The sequence below is a fragment of the Centruroides sculpturatus genome, unplaced genomic scaffold, assembly GCF_000671375.1.
Source record: "Centruroides sculpturatus isolate CEXI.00-Female unplaced genomic scaffold, Cexi_2.0 scaffold1592, whole genome shotgun sequence".
NCBI lineage: Eukaryota > Metazoa > Arthropoda > Arachnida > Scorpiones > Buthidae > Centruroides > Centruroides sculpturatus.
In genome coordinates this window covers 3,477-26,779 of record NW_019385884.1, presented here as the reverse complement: position 1 = coordinate 26,779, position 23,303 = coordinate 3,477, and the positions used below count along the sequence as shown (strand labels likewise).

The following is a 23,303-nucleotide window of genomic DNA, read 5'->3' as shown; positions in this document are numbered from 1 at the left end:
TCCGTAGTTATTTTTTGAAATCGTTTTTAACAAGCATTTTATTCTAAATTTTGAAATTTGTTTACAACTTAATTGCATGTCCTGAGATCTAATTAGAAAGGCAACAACAGTATATTAAGAAATGGCGAATGAGAATCACTTTTTGGTTTGCATAAGATTTTTTAATTCGTATATACATTATACGAGGAAGTTAACAAAAAAGTTTCTAGTTTAAAAAAATGAATTGTTTGCGATGATTTTCAATTAGGTGGAAAGTCGAGTTTTCTTACATAAAATGGTGAAAAAATCTTGTAAAGATAGATTCTAGCTGCAATGTTTCTTGACGGGCAATTTTTTCTATATGTATAAGCTAAGGCAATCGAACTTCTTTTATGTTTTGAAATTTTTTTAAAAAGAAGGCACGAGTCATTGCTATTTGTCAAATCTCCTCCACACTTTGTGATTTTGATGAAGTAGATTCGTCATTGCTACTTTCATGTGGCGATTTATGTTGGTGAAGCTTTTTAGAGAATCCATGGCCATCTCCATAAATATCGACGGCCACAGAGTTTGAAAGACCAGGCGTTTCTTCATAGTCTCTTCCACGTTGTTCAGGCTCTTCTGTAGTAACTGCTTACCTACAACTTTGTAACTTGGTAAGACTGCCTGCAATAAGTTAAAATATGCAGACAAGTCAATAATGGTTTGTTTCTTAGCCTACTCTTTTAGTAGCAATTTATTTTATATAAATATACTATGTCTTCTGTTGCTCTTACCTCATCTAAATGTGGTTTATATATAAGAGCAGCTTTCATCACCACATCACTTGCAACTTGAGTTTCGGATTGCCGCTGGAGAGCATTCAGAGAATAGCCTTTCTCTTTTAAAAATAACTGTTTAACTCTAAAATGTAGAAATGAATATAACGATGATTCTCTAAATTATATAATTTAATCTATTGAAAAAATACCTCGGATTATTTAGTAATGAAGACAATCTATATTTGGGGAGAAAACACGTGACGGCTTGTCCCAGGCCTCCAAAGATATCGTCTGCCTTTGCTCTTTCGTAAGTAGTAATCTAAAAAAAGAAAAGATACTTAAAAATTGCTTCCAGAGGCAGAAATAAAATCCGAATGCTTACCTGCGTGCCATTTATTGTCGTCAGAGACGACCCCAGTCGATAGATGGCATAGAGCCTCCATAACGATAACTCAGTGAGTGGATTTCCTTCTCTTTCGATCGTCAGTTGCTGCAGTTCGGAAATCTGTGCCATGGCATTCAGTTGAGGAAGCGAATAGAGATTGGCACATTCAAAGAAAATATGCTGTGTAATAAATTGAAAAAAAAAACTAAACTGATGTAACATACTTTGCTATATTTACAATCAAATTGCTTTGAATGGAGAAAATTCACAAGACCCAAGGTTATTGGTTGATATAAAATTCAGTCTTAAAAGTTTCTAATTAATTTTAATTTGAAATAAATAAATGCAATCAAAATAAAGCAGTTCTTACCTTACATATTAAGAAAACAAATTGGTTATTTTGACTTTTGCGTTGAACAATTGAGTTAATTGAAATTGAAAACACTATAATTTATGAGTCACTCAAATGAAACTCTACCTACTAGTCATTGGTTGAGTACATTATGAGTAAGGCACTTGTACCTCTTGACACCAGATGTTTGATTCCTTGCTCAGAACTTGGTGGGTTGATGTCTGCACTATTCCAATTCAGCGTCTGATTGAAACTTGTGCCCTTTTGATGCCTCAAGCTCCCCAAAAAATGTGGAAATCACATGGAGACAAGTCAGGATTATGTACAGGATGCTGGAGTATTTCACAAGAGATTCTTACACTATGCGTGCGGTGTGAGAGCGGGCATTGTCATGATGAGGGATGACACTGTGTGAACGCAGACCAGGCCCCTCTGCTTGGACTTGATGGAAGCTCTCAAGTTTTCACGTACCAAGCAGCATTTATGGTGGTTCCACAGGCGGTAAACTACATCAGCAATGAGCCTTTGCTGTTAAAGAAGAATGTCTGCATTCCCTTTGATTTCTTAGGCAGTGGAAACAACATGTATTTCCACTGGGTGCTCTGTCTTTGCTTTCTGGTTGGAAATGAAAGCACCATGTTTTGTCTCCTGTAACAATTCTCTCTATGAAATAATGACCTTTATTGTGGTACCACAGCAAATGTTCCATTTGAACACAAGTCAAAGGCCCTAATAATGAATAATATAAATACTGTTCATTTGTAGGTTGTGGAATATTTTGTCCCATGTACATTAACTGTAAAGTTTCTTTTCTGAATATCAATGTCCGTACTATCCAATACTTCTAGTCTGTGGATCTAGGAAATGAATATCCACCCTGCCATTATGTTCATGTGTTAGTTAATCTCTTGTCAGACATCTTCCATGTATAAACATATTTTCTTTGCCTTGTCATTCAATATAATCATCATCCACAAACTTACTACATAATTAATTGCCTGCTTGTAGAAAGTTCTTTTGACATAGTTTCTATTGTATAATGCAAGTTTGGCAACAGTGCCTACTAATGGCAATTCCATTACTATTTCCTATTTGTAAAACAGGCTTGATATACAATAAGATTGATAAACATTAAATGAAAAATTTCTGAGTTGGCTAAATTCAGGCTTCTTACTCAAATTTTTGTTTTAAATTCCATGACTTTCCCTGACCAACTTTGCACAAATTCCCTGATCCTCACATCCCTTATGGTATGGCACACTGACAAAATAAAACAGCATCTTACTATTCACATATGCTATTGCTTCTCCAATTTTTTAATTAGTTATTTTTACTTTCCTGGCTCTGTTATATATAACAGGAAAGTAAGGCAATCACACAAAAAATGACCCTCCAAGATTTTTATATCAAAATCCTCAAAATGCAAAAAATTTAGGTTTTTTCTATATATATGGATGTATGGGAGGCGCAGTTTTGTTTATTCTCTTTGAAGCTTAATAACTGACTTTTTGTCAAAGTTCTGAAATTTTGCGGAGAGGAGGAATGGGGAGATAAAAGGTGTGTCATATCGCGAATAGGGTTGGACTTAATGATTTACTTGTTATTAACATTTACAATTTTTAATAAAACCCAACCCAACCCTCATAATTAAACTTTTTGCCATTTTATGTAGGCTGTTTTTTTTCAAGATCCGATAGTCCATAAATAAAATTAATTTATTACTGAAAGTCAAAAAATAGCCTTGTTTGTACCTGACATAATCACCGTGAAGATTGAGGAATTTGTTATATCTGTGGTTGAGCTTTTCCATCTCCTTGTCATAGAATGTTGACGCCAATGACTTGAGATGGGCCCTAATGTTTTTTTGAAGATGGTCATTAGTCTCAAACCTATGCCCTCTTTGCCACTTTTCCTGTTCAGGAAAGAGGTGGAAGTCGCTTGGTGCTAAATCAGGGCTATATGCTAGGTGTTTAAAGGTGGTGAAGACTTCCACCCATCTTAAAACTTTTTAATGTGTGAAGACTTCCACCTCTTTCCTGAACTGAAAATGTGGCTAGCAGGGCAGAGGTTTGAGACTAATGACTATTTTCAAAAAAACATTAGGGCCCATCAAGTCATTGGTGGCAACATTCTATGACAAGGAGATGGAAAAGCTCGTCCACAGATATGACAAATTCCTCAATCTTCATGGTGATTATGTCAAAAAGTAACCACGTACCTAACTTTTGGTAATAATTTCATTTTGTTATTTACACTTGTCTTTTTTTTAATGGACCATCAGAGCATTTTGCAATGCTCTCCTCTGGTGCATTTTATAATTCTTCACATAAACAACTAGTGCAGATTAATTTCAAAACTAATATTAATCCGTAAAAGAAGTAAATGTCTATAATAATTATCTGAACATTAAACAAAATTTTAAAAAATTTAAACTCAGACCATATAAATTGTGATCACGTTGTGGTTTTAAAATCTTACAAAATAATCTTACAAAACAATAGCATAATAAATCTGATGTAAAAGTTAAAATTACTTCATTTGATATAGTTGAGCATAGTTTTAAAAAACTGGATCTTTAGGTAACAAAAAGAAGAAAAATTGAATAGCACTTGTGTATTCTTTACATTTCTATTATAAACATCCCACACATTAAGTCAACATTTCATCATAAGTTTTAATATTCTTAGTTTCAACAGTGTATCTTTATTTAAATTGTAAGAGGAAAACTTAAAGGCATATAGTTAATATAGTTTTTGAAAAATTTGAAGTACAAAATCCCCATGCAAAAACACAGTGTTTCTCAAACTTCATCTTCCAGTAGAGCCCCCTTAAAAGAAAAATTATACTCTAGTGAGTTTGCCAAGAGTTAATTAAAATGGATATGAAATAGTAAATTATTTTAAAAAGCATGTTTTTGTTTTAATAAAGGTAAATATTGCAAGAAGTTTTTAATTTCACAATATAATATGCTGCTATCAACTCGAGGATCCTTGCCAACACATTCGTAGACATACAGAGATCTGTGGATCGCACATTGAGAAATCTATCTGAATTATCTCAAATACCTGGAAATGAAACACCACAATGAAAGCATTGTCTGAAAACACTGAAAATGTTTACAATTATAACAGATAAGGAAAGTAGTTAAGCATCTCAGGACATATAGATTTGTATTGCTTTCTCCCATTACACTTGGACAATCTGTCAAGAAGAGATGCCTCTGAGGAGGACTTTTTATAGGAAACTGACCCTATTTAGGTATTAGATACACAAAGCAAACCAGAAAACTCCATATGGCCAGCCCACTGGCAAGGTGCAAACTCATGACTATCATTGTTTTCACAATGTCAGATATGGTAGCTGTTACATACGAAATTGGAATGTATGTCTCTCTAATCTGAATAAATACAACATGGTAGACTTCCTCTCAGCTATCAGGTTAGGTACTCCTTTATTGCAATTCACAAATGCATTTCGGGCTTATACAGTATCTAAGCCTCTCCTCAGTGTAAATGCTACATATATTAAAGGAACAAAAAAGACTCATTATAGATTTTTGTTACTCAATACCTTACAACTTAGAAAACTATATCAAAAGACAATTAAAAACCATAGAAGGTTCTGAAAATAGCATAAAAAAATGCAGATGAAGCCATACATAATAATCAAACAATAATAAAAGGAAAAATTGTTATGTTAATAAGCTTAGATGTCAAGAACATGTATCCAAATATAAAATGGAATCTAATTGAAACAAGACTAACAGAGCTAGAGGTGGATAAAACATTAATAAATCTTATTAAATTTGCTTATACCAATAATTATTTTGAGATAGACAGTAATTTTTACCAACAAATCGATGGTGTTAGTATGGGTTCGAAGATGGGGCCAAAACTAGCTGAATTAGTTATGAAAAGCAGATAAAAAAATACAAAACATTCCAGGTGTGAAAATTGTAATATGTGGATGATTATTTAGTAATTTACAATAATAAAATAACTAATGATAAGATAATATTAGGTAAGATAAATAATATAAATGAAAATATAAAATTTGAGATTGAATTAGAGAAACATAACCAAATAAATTTTCTTCACATTGAAATAACTAATGAAATAGATAAATTCTCATTCAAAACATAAAAAACCATGCAACGTAAATAAGACCATTAACTATCATGCTTACACACCTAAAACCATAAAAAAGAATGCATACATGATGGATATAAAAAACATATACCAGAACTTCTAATAACACTGATTGTAAAATGGAATTAAAACAATTAGATAAAAAGTTTACCTTGAATAATTACCCCATGTATAAGTTAAAGAATTGGCATAAACAGTATTATAAAAATAGATTTAATACTAAATATAAAATCGATAAAACTTATAAATCTTTCCCTTATATTAATGATATACATAATAATTGTAGTAAAATTTTAAAAAAAGAATGTAATTTTGGCCCCATCCTTAACCAACAAAATTTCACACAACATCCATTTCAATAATATAACACAAAAATAATGTAGAAAAATGTAAAAAAATCAGGTGTCATTTATAAAATCAGTTGTAATTGTCAAAGCCCAAAAAATTATATAGGTGAAACAGGTAGACAATTAGAATTAAGAATTAAAGAGCATGAAGCTGCTATAAAATTAAAATACAATAATTCCCCTTGGTTTAATCACACAAATAACAGTAATTGTCAGATTGACAGAAGCAACATAAAAATACTTCATTATGAAAAAGATATATATATAAATGTAAATTCAAGGAGCATATTGAAATAAAATATAGTAGATAAATTCACTAAATTATTATTAATGGTATGCAAATCGATGAACAGTGGTATAACATGATAGAGGGTGTGACTAGAAGAAATAATTTGTAATAGTGGTGTCTTGTAAAGTTTGCTAATGTAATACTGTGGATAAATGTAAAGAAAGCCATTATGTATGTATAGTATTGTTTTTTAAAAGGTGTTAAATCATTTACTTATAACTTGTAAAACTATTACTTTAATTGCAGTTGTTTTGATAAAGTTTTAAAGAATATGCCTTAGTTGTTTAAAAAAAACCTTGCATGATATGGACATAAGTTGGAAAGTATCATGTTGTTACTATAGTGCTGTTTAAAAAAAGTAGTGAAAACATTAAGTATGTATAGTTTTTTTTTTTTTTAAATTGTTAAATCATTTATATATAACTTGTAAAACTGTCACTTTAATTGCAGTTATTCTGATAGCGGTTTAAGAGATATGCCATGGTTTAAAAAAAATACCTTGCATGGTATTGTTATAAGTACAAAAATATCAAGTTGTTACTATTGTAATATTTTTATGGAAAAATGTATATCTATGGATTTTAACGTCAAATTTTATTGTATGTTTGTACTTGGTCACCAGATACACACTCATGTTTTTTAGTTTTTTAAAAAAACAGCTAAGTGTACCAGTATAATTTGAAAAGCACTGATCTGCCTTCTGAGGTATATAAAAAGTTATTTTGTCTGTAATGATCATCTTCATGCGTAAAAATTGGTGAATTAACTAATTTTTTGTTCCTTTAATATATGTAGCATTTACACTGAGGAGGGCTTAGATACTGTATAAGCCCAAAATGCATTTGTGAATTGTAATAAAGGAGTACCTAACCTAATAGCTGAGAGGAAGTCTACAGTGTTGTATTTATTCAGATTAAAGAGACATACATTCTAATTATCATTGTTTTATCCACTTGGCCATTGACTGGCTAAGCTGGTAAGGAAGCCAGTATTAATTACCAGGGCCCAGAATCAGCTTGTTTTAAAATTCTATGTAAATTTATAATTTTTTGAAATTACTTAATGTTTTATCAAATTATTTAAATTGTAATTTTCCCTTTTAACTTTTTAAAATAATTTAAGTGCCTTAGAAGTTAGACAAAATGGCCATGGCAGGAAAATAATTTCAATAATACAAAAATTTTCATGCCAAATCTGAAAATTTCCTTTTTAAGGTATTTTTTGATGTTCATTACTTTAATAATAAAGCTGATTCTGTCTTATATCATTTAATTAACTTCTCAAAATCTTTGGTGGAAAGATCATCAAACTCTAATTCTTGCAATTTAAATTACTACTTGTTTGCTGTTCTTCATTTCCTCAGTTTTTCTTCTATAAGTGGCTGCTTGGGTGGCCAGACAGATGGGGCAGGTGGAGCAGACAAAAAAATTACTCAAATTGTAAGTTATGGACTTGTGTACACTGAACAAGACTAGTTGCATTCTTGAGGAGGCAACATTTCTGCCCGTCTGCCTCAAACCATCAAGGTCACTAACTCAGATGACCAACTATTAATCTGCACTCTAGCACTCCACTTAATCACAGAAATTGCCCCCTTTTTAATTAATTAAGGGAAGCACAGATTCTTTCCATTTCTTTTATTAGTTTTATTAATTGAAAAAACAATTAATGCAGATACAACTTTACAAAGAATTATAAAATTTACAGCATTCTCTTCTAATAATTGGCAGCTCACTACCATTAATTCCTCATGGATGTTATTCATAGCAAAAAAGTACCCAGTTTGAATACTTTCATTCTTGCACATTTGTTCTCTCTTTCATGGCATATTGTCTCTTCACGTCATTTACACATTTTGTCTCAATTTCGACAGCAAACAAACATCCATATGTGCCTCCTTACTAGCTGAAACATATGCACAACCTCTTAAAACAAGCACATCAGAGCCATGGCAAAGAAAGTCAAGACTGACAACTAGCATCTATACACACCATAGGACCTCACTGCATGGCAACAGATGTTGTAAACCCCAGTCCTATGAGAGATTGTAAGGGCCCTTGTCTGAAGGGCTGACAACATACATAGAAGCAAGTATGGTCTTTTGCATAACACACTGATCTCACCTGTGAACTAAAGTAGACTTGCATCCACCTTTTCCATGGGCAGTGTACTGTACCTTCAAAGGCTGGTAGGTTGAATCTGTAGTGCCAACAGACACCAGGAACCCATCCTTAGGATTATCAGAGGCCTTTGTCCAATGGACTGGTGCACGAAGTAATGAGAGATGGTCTAATACTTTATTCTTTTGCTCTAAATTCTGTTTGATTTGCCATGTGTACACACTGATGCAATTCCATCCAGTCCTCAGCCTGTCCTGTTTGCCTGTCCAAGTATGTGCTTATCCTTAATAAACATTTCAAGCATTTAAAGCCAAATGACCAAATGATAAATTTAATATTTATCAAGAGATGGCACCTATCTCTAGGACAAATTACTTGACATTTAATTATTAGATAGTAGCATTATTACAGCCTGACATAATCTGGCAATTGTTTGGCATTAATCTAAAAATCAGGTTAACAGATGTTTACATTTGTATTTTAAGCATTTTTGTACAGGGTATATTGGAGTAAAATACTTTTACATAGATGTAACCATAACACCATACCATAATTAATAGCTTTGGAAGCAAAATTTAAGAGAGCGGGACAAGTAATATAACTGGCAACACATCTGCATGTTAAGCAGGAGTTGCATGTTCAAGTCCTCTGGATCAATCCTTTATTCCAGAATAAATTAATTTATTAACTTTATCATGAGATGGCAGATTAACTGCCTACCTCTTGTCAAATTGCTTTATATATGATTATTAATTTTGTCATATTATTTTTTTTTTATCAGGCTACATTGTTAAAACAATTATCTTCTAACAATGAAACAGCAATGCCAGTCTGGCATTTAAAAGGTTTACATAGAGATCATCTGATTATTGGGAATCCTAGAAAAGTGATTCTATGTTTTGAGGAGACTGGAACTTTTCATGTGAAATCAGCATATGGGTTGCAAGCCCATTGAACATATGATAAAAGATTTTTTACTGCAGTAGTGGAGCACAGAATGCAAAATTCTCATGGCAGCAATTAAACATGCCCTATGCAACAGTGTGGAAAGTTCTGTAAAAATTTGTGCATTTTTATTCACACAAGATATTCCATAGTCAACTAGTTTCTGTTGATAAAATTTATGTAATACAGTATATACATTAAGGAGATAGCAGCACCAAATTTCATTCTACAGGCTAAATCAGGGTTTGCAAAAGTGGTTGATATAACATTATTGGGGGGGTTGATTATCAAGCTTAAGCTAAGGATCAAGCTTATCCATCTTAGTTATTGTCAGTTACAAAAATTATTATTAACAAATATACAATAAATGAAAAAAAATGCAAAATTAAAAGAAATGTATTAAAATAGTAAGTACTTTGTTTTGCTTGTAACACAAACTTTTTGATGGGGGTCGATGTGAGGGAAAACTTCGAGGGATTTCGAAAACTTGTAGCGGGTTGACAATCAAAAAAGTTTGCCGATCCTTGGGCTAAATTTTGAACTAAAATTTTTTCTCCAAAACTTGAAACTGCATGTGGCGACAGTTTTGGCGATAAACCCCAAAGTCGCCACAAGGGGGAACCCCTGACCTGACCTATGACATCACACACATTCTTGTTGGATTTTGGACCTTGCAGACGCATGTAGTAACACCTTGTGTTTTAACCTGTACAGTCGCGCCATAATTCATATGTAGAATAAATGATAATCTTTTATTGTATGTGGCCCTGTTTGTAATGAGTAATTTCACACGAACTGGTGACCACACTGCACACTCAGGATTTATTTGTGTATCAAATTTAATTGAAATTTACCAAGTAGTTCTTTCTACAGAATGCTCTGAACTTTACTCTTTTAATTATGATTGACCTGTATTTTGTGGATTATAACGTAGTCACTGTTAAAACTAAAAAACTTTCCACCTTAAGAGATTTTATAATTTTGTTTTTTCAGCACTGGAAATGGAATTCTAGTATATAATGTGCAATACTATTGTTTAAATTTTGTACCCAATTTTAGGAACTTATTACATCCAAAAGACAGGATGGTCTGTGTATCAATTGTACTTTCCCTCTGGTATACTTATATATATATATATATATATATAACAGCTAGTAAAGTATGTTGATTGGTCAAAAAGAATGACTCATTGACCAATTATTGACTTTAAACATATGTTTATTTACTTTTTATAATTTATATGTATGTAAAAAATTCCTCTATTAATTAGACAGTCATCAATTACCTTGCAAAAATTTTAATTATTTATAATTCTTAGTAAAGAGAATTGAAATCTGGAACTTAATGTTAAATAGTTTTTTAGAAAAAACAAATCATAAAATAAGTTCACTTTGAAGGACTTACTGATATATTTGGAAACTGTGTTTTCATTTGGCCCAAAAATGGTGCAATACTATCAAATAAAAGAAAATGGAAGCCCACTGTATGGATTGTAGGTATTGTATCAGGATTCCAGGAATGCTGAAAAGCGGCTACAACGGCACCCAAGCCGTAAAGTTGTAATTTTCCATCATCAATTTCAGCCAGGTGTGTGAGATGAGTATCAGATAATTCTTTTTCAGAAGTGATTATATTGTCCATAGCTTTTCTGTAACAAAATAATTACTTTTCATATATAAAAAATTGATTTTTTGAACTTTTATTTTATATAAAAGATCATTACCTTAAAGACTTCTTTTCCTGATCTTTCTTTGATTTTTGCCATAATTTTCTTGTACGCCTTCGACAGATTGTACCTGCAAGATGATTCAGAATGGTACCTCCACAAAAATCACAGGGCAAACCTGAACCATCACTGAAACAAAAACAATATTTAAAGAAAAATCTATTTAAATCTTTTCCAAGATAAATGTTACCAATTAAATACCAGAATGTGCATTGTCCATCTTCTTCGTCATCATCTCCACTTTGATATTTTGGATGGAAAAAAAGTAACTGTGGTGTGACAGATGAAACCATACAGGGGAGTGAGCTAATTTGCATATTGGCATGTTTTTCTCCTTGTTCTTTCATGATAGAAAACCATTGCTGACGAGCATTTGTAATTGCTCGCTCTTTTGCTTCCTGAAATAAATTTTTAATAAAAGTTTCTGATTAATATTATTAATAATCGACAATCAGATATCATCTAAATATAAAGGGAATTCATATTCCATCCATATTATGAAGACAATTGGAAATTTGTGATTAAATTATGCAATTTGTTTACAAGTTTGAAAAATTAGAATTATGATTTCATTTATGCAATTATTCTGATAAGTATATTCAATGTAATTAGCAAAATCATCAACTCTCTTTTATAACTGATTCACACCTGTTACAAATTTACTGTTTTCTGACAGATAGCAGTGAAATGTGCAACACATGTGAATCAGTTATAAAAGAGAGTTGATGATTTTTGAAATTGGGCTACTGTTTCTATAAACTGGATATTAAAACTTTTGTGTATAACTTGTATATTTTACTATTCATCTTTGACTTACAATTAATGCAATGAATATTGGCTATTTTTGAATATAACAATGAAACAGTCCAAAAGTGGGACATTTTTCAAACAATTTAAAAATTGAAATTGTCACATCTAATTTGGGACATCTGGTCACATTAAGCTTACATTTATTAACCTCTTGGGAAAAGATCCCTAATAGTTTAAAAACCTGTATATTTATGATTAAATGCACAGCTTTGATCATTTATGCTTATTATTCCTCATTACAAATATATCTTTGTTAACAGATTGATTCTGACAACACCAAAAGTAATTCAACAAGATGTTATTAAACCAGGCATCAATAAGGTCAAGAATCCTTTGTTTTATAAATTTATAGATTCTGTGAAATTGATGAAAGATACATAATCAAGAATAACATATAAAGATATTCTTTTCTAATTAAATGGAAGGAATAGGACACATGGTTCAGGATTTTATATTTCTTACCTTTAACCAACTTGTTTTAGCTCCATCTGGAGCAACCAAGATCAGTCTATTCAGTAGTATAGTTGTAAATATAAGCTGACTAGGTTGGAACTAAGTATTTTAATGATGTTAACATTATTATTTTATTAAGAATTCNATGTTTTTATAGCTATTTAATTTAATGCTTTTATAATGTCTTTTATTAAAAAAAATTGTATGACTTTTTTCGGGGAAAATTTTCTGCATAAACCAAAAAACTAATTTTCTCTTATAGATAAAATATTCAAATTTTATGATTTTAGATAATTACAGCTATTGAATTCGCTCTGAAATATTTATAAAGCTTTATATTACATGAATTTTTAAACGTTTGTTCAGGTGTTAGATTTTATTATTATTATCATTAATTCTCACATAAATTAAAGTTTTATAGTAAAAGTGTAAAGTTTAGATTCTTCTTCGTCTCGTAACAGTGGGATAAAGAAGAAGACAAGAGCAAAATTGGAGAGGTCAAAAGTCATCTATATACATGTTATACTAGAAAGAATACATACATGGCAAATAACCATGCTTATCAGAGTTTTGTGTTTCAAATAAACAACAGTGAAGAATGAGGTGTACGTGAAAGTTAGAAGCTAAAAGAAACATTGACGGATAGTACAGGTTAGAAAAAAGACAAGGGTGTGTTTTTTTGTCACGGTAGTCTTTTCACCTGTCGTACTCGCTTTCTGTCATTCGAAGAGTTGAGGGCACGAAAGCGATTGATTGCTGATGTCTGGTGAAAAGATACTTTCCTTGGAAACAAAACATATCGAGTTTCTACAGTAAATATTTATTTTTACTTTTCTCTAGTTTGTTTCTACAGAATTGAGATGCGAGAAATAGAAAATTGTTCTTTCTTCTACGCACCATCTCTACCATCGAATCGAATTCACTCATGAATTTGTCATAATCTTCCTAGATTTCGGCTTAAAAAATCAAATATTTTATCTTGATATATATATAGGCTTATGTTTGTCTTTCTGAATATAGATCGTAAACGATGGAGAAAATACCATTTTAAGATGAAACAAATACTTTCTTCCTTAATTGCACAGTAGAAATTCTGTAGAGGAATGCGAGTGATATTCATTGGAAGGAAGATTAAAAAAAGAAGCAAGAAGGAAGAAAAAAAGATAAAGGAAAAGTAGGAATAGTAGAAGTAGAGACTCATTCCTAAGGGATATTGCACAGTCCAATATTATTTTTTATAGATAAACCTTCTCTTCTCTGATGGAAGAAGATTCTATTCAATAATTACAATTTTTTTCTATGATTTCTTTTGTGTTGCTTTTACTTTTTTAAAGCAATTGTTCTATCAAATTTTTTACAAGAAAATCAAACACATATTTTTTTCTTTTACAGTTTAAACTATTATATAAAAATCACAAATATAAATGCAATAAATTTAAATGCAAATATGCAAAGAATTATGAAGAATTTTCTACAGATAACAGAAGAACTTTAGTACTATTCATTTTGCAAGTTTTATGAATGTGGTTTGGTAGATTCTTAAAAATACCACTACAGTATTTTGATATTTCATTCTTGAGTACTGTTCTTTTAAAAGTTCATTATGCAGTACTAAAAATTAATTTTTGTATTTTATTATTATTTAAAAATAAAACATTTTCAATAAAAAAAATGTTATAAATGATGTTTGAACTATAACATTATACTAATATGATGATTTTGTATTTATATTAACCCTCTAGATATCTTCATCTGTTTGAATACCTTTGATTTTACTTACTAAAAATTATGTGTTGTTACTTAGTCCAAAAGAATTTATGCACTAATTATTACTTCTCACTAAAAATAAATTATTAATATCTTTATTGACTAAGTATTACCAATATTTGCTGAATAGTTGCAAAATTATTACAGAAAAGTGTGATTTGTAAGCTGTATGCAATCTGAAGATACAGACTCTGATATAACTAACTCTACTGGCAGAGAAATTTTAAGAGGTATTTTTTTTTTTTTTATTAATAGGAGGTTTAAAAGCTTTCATTTATTCAAAGTTTATTTCTCCAAGTTTATAACAGTTATTAATTTAAGAGTATAACTAAATAAGAAAGTCATATAATTTGCTTACTGATTACACTCATGGACTAAAACAAGAGCCATATAAATCTCCAGAAAAATTAGATTGCTGGGTTTATATATTTAAGCATTGATACAAACTATTTAAAAAAGATTTAGAGAAAACAAAATCTGTATGAAATTTTTAAAACTTTAATGTAAGTTTTAAAATAATTATTTTTAATTCTTAATATTATAAAAAATTCTGACTTGACTACAAAACAATTTTAACTATGTGATTCAGTCAGTAAAGAATCTGCAAAGTTATAAAGTATTAGTTAATATTGTTTTTGTAGAAACTTATTTTTAATACATACACAAAACTAATATTCAATGTTGATAATAGCATCTAAGTAAGTAATGTAATATACTGTAAGTAATTTAATTATAATTTCATTATAATTAAATTGGATTTTTCGTGTAAGTTACAAGTTCACACTTGAATAATATATAGTCTGCTTCAGTTTTGTCCACTACAAATGGTTTAGACCCATTTATAATGGAAAATTAGCATAGATAAGAGATTAGTTATCTATGACATATACTAATTGGTAAACTATTCATGATAAATTATAGAGTTTGAATCAAAATCCTTTACGACAATATTCTTGCAATAAGGAATTTTTCCTGTCTCATAATTTATTTAATTACAAGTTATTTCACTATTCATAAGGAAAACAATATGAAAAATAACATTAAATTGCATTCCAATCAATTTAGTACTTTTAATTATTGCTCAAAAAATACTAAATTTCCTGTTTCAGATTATCAATTATACTAAATTCTATAAAGAACTCTATTATTTTATTTTTAATTACCAATTAAATTATTTTAGACATAATAAGAGTACAAACAAACAAAATCAAAATATAAAATGTGATCTCTCCAGTGTAAACTAACTGTTTTTGATTCACAGAATAAAACTACTACTCTCATATCTATGTAAACAGAGGATCCTTGACAAGAATTTAAACAAAAAAATAAAATCGCATCCATTATAAAATATTAACTTTTGAATCCATTGAAAAATTAATCATGACATTGGTATCATTATAAGATTTACTGCATTATATAAAACCACAATTATAATTCAAATTAGAAACTTTTAATTTTGATTAAATGACAGCTGGAAGGCTGAGGTGACAAAGGCATTAGTCTGCCACTTTGGGGACAGGTGTCAACTCAAAGAATTTTTCATGGGCAGTCTGTATCAGTTATGTTGGACCTTAGCCTGTAGTGAGGACTTTATTCCTCACTACAGGCTTCCCCATTCTAGGCCTGGCCTCAAACTCATGATGTGTATGATTAATTAAATGTCCATAGGACAGAAAGAGTAAAAAATACAAAGGATAAAAAAACTGATGTTAAATTATTTTAGGTTCATGTTATTTTCTAATTTTATTTATACTGTAAATAAGTAATATTACTCTCACCTTTATTTTTGCAATTCTTATACTTTCTTGTTTTTTAAGTTCTTCTTTCCGTACAATTACTTGTGCAGTACGTTTTTCTTCATCCTGTTTGTAAGAAAATTTCATATATCTAAAATAATTATTAAAAAAGGTATACTAAAAACTGGACTGATTTACCAGAACACGTTTTGAATCTAAAAATTTTAGATGTGGAAATCGAAAAATCATCATATGTCGATAGTGTGGACGCTGAGTGATGGGACAATTTTCAAATGATAATTCAGTTAACATAGGCACATCTAACAAATCTTCAAACCTAAAATTTAAGAAAATTATATTATTGATTATGAAATAAAACTAAAGTTTAATTTAAACATTCTTACCTGTCAATGCAATTATGACTTAAAAATAATCTCTGCAATTTGGGAAGTAAATCTACTTCTTCCTGTAAGGTTCAAAAACCATGTACTTTCTACTTATTAATTATTAAATATTTTTTATAACAAAAAAATAAAATAAAATAAATAATTAATTTATGTTACAATACTCACCAAACACGTCACATTATTTTTGCTTAAATTGAGTTCAATGAGAGATTCCAAGTCTCTCACTCCTTTAATTCTATCAATCAGGTTACTTGATAAATTTAATACATGTAATTCTTGAAGATGTTTGAGATTGCATATTTCACATATCTACACAAACATAAATTGTACACTTATACTTTACAACACTTTAAATCATTTTAATATATTAAAACATCTTTTAATAAATGCTTTTAGGGTCATGTTTTTTGAGACTGGGAGTGAGGAAGATGGGTTGGAGCAGGGCCACAACACCATATACATCACTACAATGCATTTACACACACACACACAAAATTAAATTCTACATTTGGTTATGTTTATTGAGTTTTGGAATGGGAAATGTGGTGGAGTGGGGCCACCCCCTAAAACATCATTAAAATGTATTGTGTGGCTGTATGCCATAATTTATATTTTCTAACATTAATTTCTTTTCCCTTATCTTTTTCCCCATTTCCTTCTATTATCTGAAAGCTGTCTTTCTTCTTTGCCTGTAGGGTAGTCCACTCCAATTCTGGAATAGAGCCCTCTTTTGTCCAAGTAAGAATAAGTTTGATGGGTTTCACGGTCAGTTTAAAAAGGAAAGAAGGAACCGTGAAGGGACACCTTTTGGATAGAAGCTGAAGAGAGAGGATGTTTGGCCTGGTTTAGTGGTCAGTGAGAGACCTTTGCGGTCTGAGAAGCTGAGAAGATCAAACACTTAGGGCATTGTGGAATTTTGGAAGTTCTTTCGAGATATGATAATGTCTCCATTCAGGTTTTTGATAGAAGAATATGTTTCAGAACATTTTCTTCTATCATTATTTTGCAGAAGGCTAATATTATAAATAAATAGTTTTATGACATAAAAAGTATCCAATGTATCCAATAATACTACTGGAAAAATCTCTTGATCTAATATGAAAATTCAGACTAATTTTGTAACGGAAATAAACAGTAGCAATTTAATATTTATCATTTATACCGGATTTTTACTTTTGTAAATCACAAAAAATAAAACACAATTTTAAAGAAATCAAATATTATCTTAAGAATTGTTTAAATAAAAAATAGTCTTTTAAAAAAAATTGAAGACTAAATACAAATAAATATTTGATGACTTCACTTATCCTTTACAACCACAGGAACACAGTTAACTTGAGCAGAGTTGACCTTTCTTTTGAGGCTCTACTCTGCTTATGAATATGTAAATTGATTAAAAGTCCTGCTAGCATTGTATTCCTGTAAAAATATTTTTTGAAAAACTTTTATTTGCATTTACTCTTCAATTTTTTAAAAATATATTTCATCAAAAATTGAAGAATAAATACAAATAAAAATTCTACATACATCCTTTACAACCACAGGAACAAAATTAACTTGAGCAGAGTTGACCTTTCTTTTGAGGCTCTTCTCTGCTTATGAATATGTAAATTGATTAAAAGTCCCTCTGACACTAGATTCTTGTAAAAATATTTCTTGTTATTTGCTAATGTTAATTGTGTTCCCATGATTGTAAAGGGTGTGTGAAGACATCAAATTTTTATTTGTATTTAGTCTTCAACTTTTTAATAAAAAAAATAATTTAAGAAACAACTTTGTTTGAATTTTGAATAGTCAGAATTTTAATTGTTGAATTTATTGACAGAACAAGATTTGAATCCAAAACTTAATTTCACATAAATATTAGTTTCTTTAATTTCTACACTATTACTAAATAAATTTTGTATTTGTAATAAATCTTACAAAAGTAATTAAATTATTTTAACTTAACAATTATAATTCTTTTTTCTTGAGTTTTGGTTTTGAGTTAAGAATTAAGTGATAGATTTGGATTTTTATCTTGTAAACAAACACTTTAGTGTCCTGGAAATAAGGTCATTTTTCTTTAACCTTTCCCACATTTTTAGTAGTGCTACAAACATGTCATTCTAATTAACTAAATGTATTTTCACATTTGATTATATTTAATTTATTACTATTAACAGTTAACACATTGCACAATATGAAAGTACTAATTTGATTGCTCTTTCTCTTCCTTAATTCATTCTCTTGAAAATTATTACCCAAATGAAAAAATAATCTCTCTTTACTATTACTTTTTTGTAGTTCTTACATTTATGATGATAAATCTCACATTACATTTTACATTTTCTAAAATATTTTTTTTATAATAAATTTAATATAATATAATGCCATAATATNTTATACCCTGAGGGTTACACACCTTCCCCTTTGTTACACAGGGGTCACCTGCTGTTACACCGTTAAACAAAAGTAGGGAGAAACTTCCAGAAAGAAAGACAATAGAAATGAAGACAAAGGGAAATGTATTTAATAAAAATATAAACTATAACTATACAATTATGGCATGTAGCCACAAACACATCCCAGTGTTTTGTGGTGTAGTTTAATAAGAGTGGTTAACCAATGGAAAACAATTGTAGTGAGTACGAATCACCAAGATTCAGACTCAACGTTGGTGAGGAGTACAAGGCTGTGTGAAAGTTTAGAAGGTGTAAGACAAAGTATTACAACCAAATTATGAGGAACGAACAGTTTATTATCAAAGTTGCTAATTAACAGGATACCGGTTGAAAAGTTCAAAAACTATATACTTTTTGCATTTTAAGTATTTCTTTATGACCAAAAAGTAATGTATATTTATAATACTCATTAACAAAACAATTTATTGAATAACACATAATTGAAAATAAATTTTTTTCGTTTAAAAAATTTCATTCTTTATTATATTAACTAGCATTAATAATATTAAATTCATTGCAATATTTAAAAATAAATAGATTATAAAAAACTTTTTTAACATATTAAACAAAAATCTAAACTCTTACTTCATTCCCACTCAAATCCAGAACATCTAAATGGATAAGACTCGTCAATCCTTCAATCGTTTTTATTCTGAAAAATTTGTAAATTCATATAAACACAAATACAGTTATTTGATTATTAATACATAAAAATTAATCTTTGTTTCCAGAATATTCTAACTTAATTAATTTCTAATTATTAAATTTAACACAATTAGATGCCTTAGTCACCTACTTTTAGTTCAAATTATGCAACATTTTTATAATAAATTAGTTATATTATAGCCCAATTAAAATCTAACAGTATCATCTGTTTAAAAAAAACTTACAATTGTAAATGTGCATAAGATTAGGAAGGAAATTAAAAAGTTTATCTTTGACACTGTTCTCTCCACATCATTTGGCTATTGTTCTTCACTAGGTAATGAAGGGCAGTGGTCAAACAATAAAATGGATGTTTGTTCATCGAAACTTTTAAAATAAAATTTTGTTATAATGTTAACTTTTTAATTGAGTAATAATCTACAGTCCTGGAAAAAAATTTGAGATCAGGATCAAAAATTCATATTTTCAACATTCTAAAATACAATAAACATTGTAACCTAATTTTCATACATCCATATTGTGTGTTTCAACCTTCAGTAAAAATGGGATCTGATAAAACATTAACAGATGAAGAAAAAGCCAAGATATATGCATTCAGAGACTGTGGGAAATTGTGTCATTGCAAGCCTACTAGAAAGGCTAAAGATGGCAGTTCATAATTACTTAAAGTACCCTGACAATTATGGCAAAGCTAAACATTGTTTTAGGCAAAAAAAACTTTCCAAAACCCTGCCAGAGATGACGGCAATATTGAGAATAACTACATTCTCTCGTATATCAGTTAGTTAGATTGCACCAATCAGGACCCACAAAATTCCCGCTCCTGTCAGGTGACAGGAAAGGGTTATTAGCAGAAGGAAGAAGGAGGAAAGGAAAGAACAAAGGAATTCTAAATCTATATACAGTATTTACATAGACAAAAATGGCAGACAGCCACAGCTGTACAAAAAGAAATATTGAATGAATACAATTTAAGGAAGGGAATTATATTTATATCATGCAGAATTCAATAATTAATACACTAGTACACTAGTTACTAAGATTACAAAAGAACCATTATGCTTATTAGCCTAATGGTGATATTTACAGTATATACAATGGTGAGTATATGTTGAGACCACTGGCACATTCATTCAATCTTGTTCAATCCAAACAATAAAAAGGCAGACAGGAACAGGCACACTATACACGAGTATGAAATATTTTGTTAATCTTCCTTTCCTAATCAACAGTTCTTCCACTCTGGACTCAATCTTCTTCTCGGTGCAAACGGATTCTCCCTTCTATCCAAACCAAAGAGTCCAGTAACACCAACAGCAATGAGATATTTTCTGAAAAAGTCTGCAAAACATGAACAACTGCATAAAATGCAGGAATAGCCAAAATTGACCTTTCATATAGAAAGGCAGCTGGACTTTGCAATGTGTTATGTTGGCCTTTCAGATTTATGGAATTGCACAGCTTTTAGTGATGAAAAGAAATTTAATCTGGCTAGCCTTGATGGTATGTGATACTATTGGCACCAACCTCATCTTTTACCATATCTTGTAAAAGGTAGAGGATCCGTGATGGTTTGGGCAGCTTTCACTCATCAGTTAAAATCAGCTATTGCTTTCATTTTACCTCATTCAAAGGCAGCTGACTATCAAGATGTGTTGGGAAATTATCTTCTACCATTAAAAGATGAAATAATGGATGGACATTTTATTATCCAACAGGATAATAAAATGCAGACTCAGAATACTCCTATTCATAATGTTGCCTGAACTATGACATGGTTGTCTGACAGTAATATCAATGTTTTTCCTTGTCTATCATGTAGCTGGATTTTAAATCCAGTAGAAAACCTTTGAGGTGATTTAATAAGAGTGCTGCACTCTCAGAACCTATAACCAGTGTGATATAAAAAAAGCAAAACATGTGTTTAACATGTGAGATAAGCGCGAATACCGGAGACAAAGAAACACAACTTTTATGATATGAAATTCTTTAATTCGCGCACAGAACACCGGAAATGTGGTTCGGATGCCAGCTACAATCTCTACCCTCGAACATTTAATTAATTTCTGTAACAAAAAACTTTACGGACCAGTTATATAACGCGACAATCTCGTAGTTTAATAACTATACTACTTATATACTATACAATTATACCTTATAACTAAGCTTACGGCTAATTATTATATTCTGAAGATGAAAATTAGGTCTAAGGTAAGATATGAATTGAAATATAAAGATGAGAGAAAAAGGAAGTCGGGTACCCAATGATTTCGGTGTGCTTCACGGGGGATTGTAGTAAGTGGGGGTGAGCCTCTTGATCCACGGCGAAAGATAATTCCTTCCCTGTGGAAGTTTTCTTGGTCTTCACTATACACTTTAAAACGCACGAAAACCTCCTTTTCAGTTTTCGATAGCTTCCGTATTCTTTTCTCCTCGAAAAGTCCGTTTAGTCTCCACTCGGTTCAACAACCCAAGAGCCTTCTTCACATGTCTTTTCCTGTCCTCTACTACCTCTAGAATGAACTCTTGGACCCCGTTATACCCTGAGGGTTACACACCTTCCCCTTTGTTACACAGGGGTCACCTGCTGTTACACCGTTAAACAAAAGTAGGGAGAAACTTCCAGAAAGAAAGACAATAGAAATGAAGACAAAGGGAAATGTATTTAATAAAAATATAAACTATAACTATACAATTATGGCATGTAGCCACAAACACATCCCAGTGTTTTGTGGTGTAGTTTAATAAGAGTGGTTAACCAATGGAAAACAATTGTAGTGAGTACGAATCACCAAGATTCAGACTCAACGTTGGTGAGGAGTACAAGGCTGTGTGAAAGTTTAGAAGGTGTAAGACAAAGTATTACAACCAAATTATGAGGAACGAACAGTTTATTATCAAAGTTGCTAATTAACAGGATACCGATGTCCGTCACAGAGACGAATTTACAGATATAGTTACAAACGGGTCTCTGCTCTCGTTCAGTTTTCTTACATAAATTTTGATCACGTGATCCTATTATAACTAAACTACTTATAACTAACCTTAACCTAATACGATGACTAATAGAAAGATGAAGAAAGAAGAAAAAGGGGTCTACCGGTAGTTAGCAAAACGGGGTCCTGATCTGGGTGGTTGATCACTGTGGATGTCCGTTAACATCGTTCCAATCCGTTAACATCGGATTTTATACTGTGCCTTGGGTGTTCAATCTGCACCGAGGTATCTCTTCAGACTTTACCGAAACGAGTCTCTTGATTAGTTCTTGACTCTGTCCCCTTGGTTCTCTAGGCTCTCTCTCTGTCGACATTGACTAACTTGCGTTCCAGAGGAGTCGTCCACAACTTGCCTTCTCGGTGTCCAACCCAAAAGTGGTCGTCTTTCTCACCCTTTGTCTTAAAAAAAAAAAAAAAAACCCACGGGCAGGACCCCCTCCCTGTCGGCAAAACACCAATCAGGACCCACAAAATTCCCGCTCCTGTCAGGTGACAGGAAAGGGTTATTAGCAGAAGGAAGAAGGAGGAAAGGAAAGAACAAAGGAATTCTAAATCTATATACAGTATTTACATAGACAAAAATGGCAGACAGCCACAGCTGTACAAAAAGAAATATTGAATGAATACAATTTAAGGAAGGGAATTATATTTATATCATGCAGAATTCAATAATTAATACACTAGTACACTAGTTACTAAGATTACAAAAGAACCATTATGCTTATTAGCCTAATGGTGATATTTACAGTATATACAATGGTGAGTATATGTTGAGACCACTGGCACATTCATTCAATCTTGTTCAATCCAAACAATAAAAAGGCAGACAGGAACAGGCACACTATACACGAGTATGAAATATTTTGTTAATCTTCCTTTCCTAATCAACAGTTCTTCCACTCTGGACTCAATCTTCTTCTCGGTGCAAACGGATTCTCCCTTCTATCCAAACCAAAGAGTCCAGCGTCTCGT

General features: G+C 30.8%; 1 protein-coding gene across 1 annotated transcript; it reads right to left on the bottom strand.

Moving 5' to 3' along the window:
• Window positions 1-7: 7 nt before the first annotated feature.
• On the bottom strand, window positions 8-19,576 carry LOC111612393 (leucine-rich repeat-containing protein 49-like; the record flags this gene model as incomplete). Its single annotated transcript, XM_023353597.1, has 13 exons — window positions 8-645; window positions 756-882; window positions 950-1,059; window positions 1,123-1,305; window positions 10,731-10,974; window positions 11,050-11,181; window positions 11,254-11,450; window positions 15,861-15,944; window positions 16,017-16,155; window positions 16,223-16,284; window positions 16,391-16,534; window positions 19,255-19,321; window positions 19,560-19,576. Coding segments are annotated over 13 exons (1,740 nt in total), but the record flags the coding sequence as incomplete, so codon positions are not given.
• Window positions 19,577-23,303: the final 3,727 nt, after the last annotated feature.